We start from the raw sequence: 9309 nt of genomic DNA, 5'->3' as shown, positions 1-9309 counted from the left end.
ACAGAGACGCGTGTGCTCGTTCGTCTGCTGATATCATTAAAGCGGTGACTGATTGCAATCCAAGCTGGTTTGACTTGGAGCAAACTGCTGTAATTTTCAAGTTAATTTCCCTTTGCTATACCCGCATCTTACCTTGGAGCGAGCAACCCCTTTCTCTGCCCAGCAGGTCTTGCTTGGATGCCGCTCTGTCGTACAGAGACATTATGTAACTCACCCCGGCTAACTGTTCTCATTGCTCTGGCTTGATCTCTTTTTTTTTTTTTTTTTTACCCTCACTAAACTTCTCTGCAGCGCAGCCATGCATGGTGAGCGCTTTTTGGCTCTGCGACGCCATCTAGCGGTACTGAAACTATGCCCAATAATTTTCCATTTCTTCCACATATTTTAAAACGACTGAAGTAAAACATATTATTTTATGGAATGAACAGTGCATTTCTAGAACTCCTTTGTCTTTTTTATGGTGACTTACTGCTTTCAAAAACAGCATAAAGTAGCCTAGAAAGTTTTAGTAATTACAGGTGAATTACATCTGCTAAATTGTGCACTGAAACCTGACCCAGACTTTGCAGGGTTGCAAACAAATTATGATTTCAGATTTTGCACGTGATTTCAAACTCAAACTGTTGCAAGTTGTGCGCATTTTTTATGTCAGCGCCTTCCCACACCTGCTCTTGTTTTTGTCTCTTCATGGGAAAGTGAGCTCCTTTCTTGCAGTTTCGAGCTGTGCGGATGTTGTGCGCTCTCGCAACAGGCGTCTTGCAGGTTCCTCCTCTGCGCTTTTTCTTTTTCTGTCTCTGTCTGTCTGTATGTCTGGTGTGGTGTGCTGGAAAGGGCCTGGTTATGTGACTAAAGACCGCCCAGTCCCGCCTCAGAAGGAGAGCGAGGAGGAGGTGCCACAAAGCCCCGGGCGTATAGGCTTGCAGACTTCTTTAACAGCAGCCCAACGATCATGAAGAGACATTTCCCTGTTTGTGTGCCAATGATCCAGAGTGGCTAAACTGTTGCGCTCTGTCTTGTCTAACAGCATGCGTATCGCTTATGCGAACCTTCATTATTTAATAATCGACTAACAGTATTAGTAGTTGTAATAATAATAATAATAATAATAATAATAATAATAATAATAATAATACTAATAATAATAATAATATGACAAAATCATAAAAGGGTATTTACTGTGTTAGGAATTAAATGATCAAGTGATACTTAACTATATCAGCTTCACTGTGTTGCCTTCAGGCTCTTTCGGATTTTAGCTATATTATTGCAAGTCCTCCGTATTCGCAGTCTTCCTGTATGTGCATGTGGAAAAATGGATGCTGGGATTTCTTTAATTTTGTCTCTGGTAAGTGAGTTCAGCTGAACTATAATTGACTTCCCCCATATAGTAAAACCTATATGTTAATGACAGACACATGGGCTGTCATAGCGTAGTGGAAAAGGGGGGGTTCATAACATTAGCCCGTGTCTCTTTAAGAAAAAATTCAAGTTTCTTGTTGTATTCTGGAATGAGGTCATTGCACGAGGCTTCTCATTGCACGCGCTGATTATTATTAGACTCCTTTCGCAGCCAATCGGGTTTCGGTGGAGGCGTGGCCTCGGCCCTGAGCAGCGTAGCGACAGCGTCTGATTGGTTGATTTTTATCGCCGTTGTATCACGGAGGAATAAATGCAGGCAAGGGGGGCAGTAGTCTGGAAGGGGTGCTTGAAACAGCGACTGTTAGTCTTTGCTGATGGGAGACAGGGGAGTGTGAGTTGCTCTAGCTTCAAATATTTTTTTTTCCTTCTTCTTTCCCCTACCGCGGCTTTTGATTCTTTGAGTTGATGCAGAGAAAAAGCACTTACTTTTACACATTGCATACTTGGGAGCCCTTTGTAAGTGCCTGAGCGCATGTGTGGGCACTCTGCTCCTGCAGCTGTGTAGGTTGTGTTCAGTGATCACACTGCTGTGTTGATTTTTTTATTTTTTTTTTTACCACCGATTATACACTGCACAGCAGAGACGAACTGTTTTAACACCAACAGTACCTGGAAATTAAACTTTTTTTTGCGTGCATGTAGCCTTTTTAGGCAACTCTTGGACTGTGTTTTCGAGCATCCTGCGCATCTCAGGAGTGAATAACTGCTTGCACTGTTTGCACTCAGCTCAAACTGTCACAGAGTGGGAGAAAAGAGCTGAGTTTGCTTTAAAGTGAACCAGAGGAACCCAGGAGAGAGAGAGGGGGGAGAAAGAGCAAGTATCCCGCTCTCCCTTTAAACCGGACAGCATGGTGCAGAAAATGAGCCACACGGAGAGCACCGCCGAGGCGCTGTCCTTTTTCACCGGGGACTCGGGCTCCGAATCCGGGGCGTGCATGGACCTGGACCCGGCCGCCTCGCCTCTCTCCCCGGCGGGCTCCGCTGCCTCCTCCACCGCCGGCGACAAGCTCGGGGACAACCCGGCTTGGTGCAAAACTCCCAGCGGCCACATCAAGAGACCCATGAACGCGTTCATGGTGTGGTCGCAGATCGAGCGGAGGAAGATCATGGAGCAGTCCCCGGACATGCACAACGCCGAGATCTCCAAGCGGCTGGGGAAGCGCTGGAAGCTGCTGCGAGACAGCGACAAGATCCCCTTCATCAGGGAGGCAGAGCGGCTGCGGCTCAAGCACATGGCGGACTATCCCGACTACAAGTACCGGCCGAGGAAGAAGGTCAAGTCGAGCGCATCCAAGCCCGGCAGCAGCAGCGACAGGGGAGAAAAAGTTACCGGCGGCTCCAGCAACACCAGCAGCACCAAGACGTCCTCGTCTGCGAGGAAGAGCGGACCCAAATCACCCAGCAGCAGCAGCAGCGGCAGCATCAGCAGCAGCAGCAAACCCCAAAAATCACCTTTCGGGAGCAGCAGTAGCACCAAAGCGTCGCTCTTTGCGTCTGAGCACCCGCCGGAGCACCACCACAACTCCCTCTACAAGTCCAAATCCGTCTCCTCGGCGGCCAAGCAGATACCTGACGCCAAGAAGCCCAAGAGAGTGTACGTTTTCGGGAGCGGCGCGGCCAGCCTGAGCGTCAGCCCCACGTCCTCGGTGGTGGTGCCGGCCAGCCCGACGCTCAGCAGCTCGGCGGACTCCAGCGACCACCCGCTCAGCTTCTATGACGACGCGGCCAGCGGCAGAGAGGAGGGCGCCGACTCCCCCGCCAGCAGCAGCGGCGGCAGCAGCAGCGGAGGCGGCGGAGGCTTCAGCGGGGTTTCGGAGCGCCGCAGCGGCCACGCGTACAGCGGCAGCCGGCGGGCTTCGTCGCCCACTCCCTCCGCCTCGCGCTCGTCCGTCTCCTCGTCCTCCTCGTCCTCCTCCTCGTCGTCCTCGGAGGACGAGGAGTTCGAGGACGACCTGCTGGACGTCAACCCGAGTCCGAGCTTCGACAGCATGTCGCTGGGGAGCTTCGGCTCCTCGGTGCTGGACAGGGACTGGGACTTGAACGGCGAGTCCGTGTGCGGGGGTTCCCACTTCGAGTTCCCCGACTACTGCACGCCCGAGGTCAGCGAGATGATCTCGGGCGACTGGCTGGAGTCCACCATCTCCAACCTGGTGTTCACCTACTGACTGAGCGCGTGAAGTCGCAGCCGCGTACGGGAAACCAGAGTAGCTCCTGCGTCACCGGTAGGTTTCACTACTGCAAACCCGTGGAAAGCTTAACTCTGAAGCGAACAACTTGCCTTTTTTTTACCCCCCCCTCCTCTGGACTTAACTTGGGATGTGTGGACTGAGGGAGTCGGGGGGGAAGGAAGGAAGGAAGGACGGAGGGAGGGAGCCGCCGAAACAAGAGGAGACATAAAAAAGGAGAGACGGACCGAGAGTTTCCTGGCAGCTCAGTCCTGGACGGTTTCAAACTGAGTAACTAAACTGTGATTGATTTGCACGTAAATGCGGTCCGCCGTACACTTAATCAATGTCGTCGATGAATTTTTGAGCGAAAAAGGGACATTTTCCACAACTTTTTAAACCAACCGCCAAGTGAACTTCACCACTAAAAGAAAAAAACAAAACAAAACACACAAACGGAGAAAAAAAAAGGTACAGTCTAGGACTGCCCGTGCGACAGGTTTTTTATTGTATCACCAAGATGCTTTTTAATGAAACCGAGGTGGGTTGTTGGGTTTTTTTTTAAAGTTATTTTCTCAAGAAACTTTAAAAAAAAAATGCGTGTTAAGCATGATGGCCTACTTTGTTCCTATATCTTGTGCTGAGATTTTCTGTGCGACTGTTCAAGCAGTTTGTAAACTAGTATTAGGGTTATTTAAAAAGGATTTAGGTGGCGCTCGCTTCGGTTCTACTTTTTTTTTTTTTAATGGAGAAGAAAAAGGACTTTGAAATGATCACCAGCTCACTTCAGGACACACACACACACACAACTTCAAGTCTGTGCTGAACTCTACATTGTTTTTTCTTCCTCTATGTATGCAGGACCAAAATTCTGTAATGTTAATTTCCAGATCATAGCTATAGAGAGAAATCATCAGCGATTTCTTTTGTCCTTTTTTTGTGTTTTTGTACACCTATTCAGATGCCATTTTTATATGGGGGATGTTGTATTTATATACTGGGCCAAGCATCTTTTGTTTTTGTTATTTCTTGTACACACGACCCTGTCAGTATGTCTGTCTGTCACATTTCCTTCTCAGGCGAAGGGCTAGAGTTTTAAAGAACACACGACTTTTTGATTTCCTTTTTATATTTAAATGTATACACTTTTTTGGACACTTAAAAGAGAGGAAACAGGTTGATTATTTTCTCAGTGTATTTTTGTACAAATCTATATCGAACACGGGGGTGTGAGTAGCCTAACTAACACAGCTGCATTGGATTTCCTTGTTTTTTAATGCCCTCAGCAGGCTGGGTTTTTTTTCCCCATGCTGCCTTCAAGTGCTCATGAAAAGCTCGTTAATTTAGGCTATTTAGCTTTAGTGGACTAGATCAAACAGCAGAGCTTACCTTTTTAAAACACTGTGGTGCCTATTTGAATTTTTTTTTTCTTGGAAAAAAAAAAAATCAAAGGCACCCTGACACTTTTTGACAGAAGAGATGAGTTAACATGAATCAGGTGGGTTATGCCTTATTTCCCTTATTTTACAAAAGAAAAAAAAAATCCAGAAACCCTCTTTAAGCCCTCTTTGATGTCAAATCCTTGAACATCTGCAGCACAGACGTGACACAATTTAAGTGATTGGGACGTAATTGCGGTTGTTCCGACGGCACTTGAAAGCAGCATCAGTCTCAACCCCCTTTTTTCAACGTTTACAGTGCCAGACTGCAGGCTGTCTTTTTTTTTTTTAAAGACACAGGAGCAGGAGTATTTTTAAGAGGCTCTTCCTGTGGGACCATGTGATTTAAACAGCAGCACTATCCTAAAAAGCAGCCTCTTGCTTTTTTTTTTTTAACTTAAGATTTTTTTTTTGGTTTTTTTTGCATTACATGTCCAACATCTCGAAGATTGTAGCTTTAAATTTGACTTTGTTTCTTGATGTTTTCACTCACTGATGTCACATCTTGCCAATGGAGGTGGGCTGTCCATATCACAAGCAAACAAAGATGACAACATCAAGCATATTCAAATTTCTGACCTGAGTTGCGCGACACTTTCTTGCTCTGCGTTTCTCATTGTATTTGAATAATATAATCTTTTCTACTTGTCGGCTAACTACTAGCTAATAATTGTTTTAGTATCTTTATGGCATGGTGAATAGCATTTGTATTTCAGATTCAGGTTATTATTAGCTGTTGTGTTTTTTCAGAAAAAAAGAACAGAGGAAAAAAAAAGAGGAAAAAAAACAATTAACTTGACCTTTGTATATTTGACTGTACCATAAAGCAAAAAGATTGTGTGTTTATGTACGTCGTTGCTATCGAGGACAGGCACTGTTTAGAACTGCTATCTTTTACACATCCTTACTTACATTTAAGGTGGTCAGTTCAGACTGTTTTTTTTTATAAATATATAAATATATGAAAGCATTTTTAAATATATTAACTTTATTTTTCATCCATCCTGTGCAATATGCTGTGTAGAATTATCATTTATTGTCTTTAATCATGCCATAAACAAAGAAGCCGCCCCTTTTTTTCTGATTTAAAAAAAAAAAGGGGTTAGGTTGACTCATGCCAGCTAAATTTTGTCCATTCACTGCCTGTCAGATTGTTGATACAAACTTGTGTACAGAACTTTTTCAAGGAAGGAAATAAATATCAGCTGGAACTGAAACTCCTGAGATCGTTTATTGCGTTTTTCTGGCAACAGCAGCAGAATAAAAAAATGGTGAAACTGCTAAAACACATTCATACGGCTTATCAGGACAACTGCCAACATTTAGTTTCATACATTTCCAGCATCTTGACATCGCTTTACAACCCCCTCCCCCTGGAAATGGAGAGTAAAATGCAAACGCCTTTTCTCTGCAGCAGGTTTTTCTAGCAGTTGTTCTATCTTTTAATTTTGTTGGGTAAACAAAGACAGCTGATAGTGAGCCTCAGTGTGGATTAGCCTTAAGCGCTTGAAGCAACCAATAAGAAATGATATCAGCAATGATTGAAAACTGCTTTGAGAAAGCCACTTCGGTTTGTTTTGGGGATATGATCCTAAACAAATGCCACTTAAACAGACAACTCTAAAGGGAAACCGACTATAGAGTGTGAAGGAAGAGCGAGAACATGTTTTTCCACTAGGCCTTTTATCTTTATGACACGTTATTGAAGTTTTTGCTGGGTAAAACTTCACAACTGCATACCAATTCCACATTGAATCGGTTCATATAATCTTCTCCACGGGCAGCCGTTTTTTTTATTGGTGTCAAAGGATTTAGAACACTGAATTAGGTAAAAAAAAAAAAAGTAGTTGTGACATATCTGAACATTTTTCATTTAAAGTCTCTAAAAGAGGGTTACGTCTGTGTTATACATAAGGGGGGCACGCTGATCTGAGACCTGCATCTCCCATGCCAGTGATTACATCACTGCACTGCATAACCCAGCTTAGAGGGGTTTAAAAAAACTATCTGGTTCTTTAAAGTGTGTGACACATTTTTTCCCCCCCTAATATCAAAGACAGAAAACCCTGTACATGTAAAATTGATTTGCAACTCAAGGCAGTGCAAATTATGTACAGCGTAGCTAGAAACTATGCTGCTGCTGCTGTGTGAGAGCAGAAAATGGGCTGGTGTCACATGTTGTAAACAGAATGCGTTTGTTTGCCCCCCCCAACACCACATGATCGTATAAAGTCCTTAACATTTTAGATTTTCTCACGCTGTGAAGTACGGCATCATCAGAAATTGCTTGACCTCTCGAATAAATAATGTTTTTTTTTTTTTACAAGCATGCAGCATTAAAGTGAACGGATGTCTGAAGGAAAACGGAACCATTGTTTAAAACATGCCTGCTAAAATGCATTTGCTGAAAGACAAGAGTCCACCTTTGAAATATATCACTCAGCAAATTAGATCAGAGTTATTTCTAAGTGCCCGGGTAGAACACGTTTTATTTTATGTCAGTGCTGCTTGCTGTGCTGTGGTCTAGACGGTTCCGAGTCCCCTTCCCCCTCTTGCAGACAGGGCCTTACTGGGGGGTGGGGCAGCTGTAGCATTTCGCCAAGGGCCCTCCAGCAGCGCTGACAAGCATGCCTGTCTGTCTGTCTGCTGCATGTGTGTTAGTGTGTGAGCATGTATGAGCCGTGCCTGACATGCATGACACTGTGTGTCTGGTTCTAAAGAGCAAAGTGTGCTGATTAAGGAAATACTTCTATTATTAACTGTATAGGGATGTACCGATCGAGCTTTTATTGGATTATGTCGTCTGACCTGCTGTCTTTTAGCCATTTATTTGTATTGACTGCATGATGTAAAAATGGGACGCAGGTTCTTTGACAGAGGCAGTAGTTTTGAATCAGAGGAAAATGCTAAGAGATGATCGGCATTTATGCATCGAAGCACACATCCCTAACCTTCACCTACTTTCAGGTATGCTTCAAAATAGCGCATTTAATGAAGAGTAGACAACAAAACAGAATTGTAAGGGTTTGACCTGCAGATCGACCATCGGAGGATATTAAAAGTGGCCAATCTCAATTTCTATTCAATTAATTTGCGCACATTCTGTTCTCTTCTATTCTATTCAGAAAAAAAACAAAAAACTATTGTTACAGTTTATTTTATTGTTTTAATGTATTGGAAATTATCTTTGGATAATCAGGTTATTTATAATCTTTGTTGAATCAACTAATTTATAGTTATAAGTACCTACTGTTTTATGAGGAGTTTTTTCTGTATAAACTGCTGAATAAATCTAGATACATTTTATAACTGCACTTAATGTTAATCTCTGTGTCTGGCAAATCATTGCAGTTCTGCATCATAGGTAGAGGTGGCTACTGTCTTTAAGTTGGAAGCCTCTGCCTGACAAGTTCTGTCTGGATGTTTCACAAGCTTATAGTGACACGAACAGAAACATCACAAATATCAGACAAGTTTCTGTTTTTTAAGCACAGAAAGGAGCTAAAATCCATTACCAAACGCTTGGTTGTGAATGAGTGTTAATACCCAAGTATGACTGCCTGAAATGTATCATGTCTCTCTTGTCCCTTGTGAATGTATCATATGTTATTTTTCTGTCAGTGTTTTGTCTTTCTCTCGGGCATAGTATTACAAAAGCCAGTGCAAAAAAAGAAAGAAGGAAAACAAGATTTACAACTGGGAAATCAGAGAAAAACCTGTGACTTATTCCTGCAGCTGCTTGTTTCTCAACATTCCTCCCCCTGTATTTCCCTGCTGGTGTTTTCTTTTTTTTAAATGAAACACCGCCACCACTGCTACCATAAGACATTTGGATGTTTCTAAATGCATTTTAAACCTATGCTTTAACCTAGGTCTGTTAAATGGCATTTTTTTAATGTGCAGTTAATCAATGCTTAGATGGCTTAAAGTGCATATTAATTGAGTCGGGTTAAGGACTTTTTGTATTCCTCAGTCACAGAGGTGAGTCTTGTACTATTTGCACACAAATAAACCATGATCCAGTCTTCTTCTTAAGATGGAAGACTGTTGTGATGTTAAAAAATTAGATGACTTAAATCAACCAAATCATTTCCAAAACCTCTCCCAAAAAAATTACCATATTTTCTATAGAGAGATATAGAGCAATTCCTTTATTGTCCCACAATGGTGACATTTGGGTGTGACAGTGGCAAAGAGACAGAGTTGCAGAAAATAAACAGTAGGCTACTGATAAAATAACAAGCTAGTTTAGTAAAGTTAGTTCTTAAGAAACACCAAGAGTAAAA

The 9309-nt window shown here is 43.1% G+C and overlaps 1 protein-coding gene across 1 annotated transcript; it reads left to right on the top strand.

Annotated features, from left to right (window-relative positions):
- The first annotated feature begins 1680 nt into the window (after nt 1–1680).
- On the top strand, nt 1681–6240 carry sox4b (SRY-box transcription factor 4b). Its single transcript, XM_012853551.3, has one exon. The coding sequence runs from the start codon at nt 2268–2270 to the stop codon at nt 3582–3584; it is 1317 nt and encodes a 438-aa protein (XP_012709005.2). The 5' UTR covers nt 1681–2267; the 3' UTR covers nt 3585–6240.
- Nucleotides 6241–9309: the final 3069 nt, after the last annotated feature.

Source organism: Fundulus heteroclitus, chromosome 3 (genome assembly GCF_011125445.2).
Source record: "Fundulus heteroclitus isolate FHET01 chromosome 3, MU-UCD_Fhet_4.1, whole genome shotgun sequence".
NCBI lineage: Eukaryota > Metazoa > Chordata > Actinopteri > Cyprinodontiformes > Fundulidae > Fundulus > Fundulus heteroclitus.
Note: the sequence above shows the minus strand (reverse complement) of the source record. Positions and strands in the feature narration are given on the sequence as shown.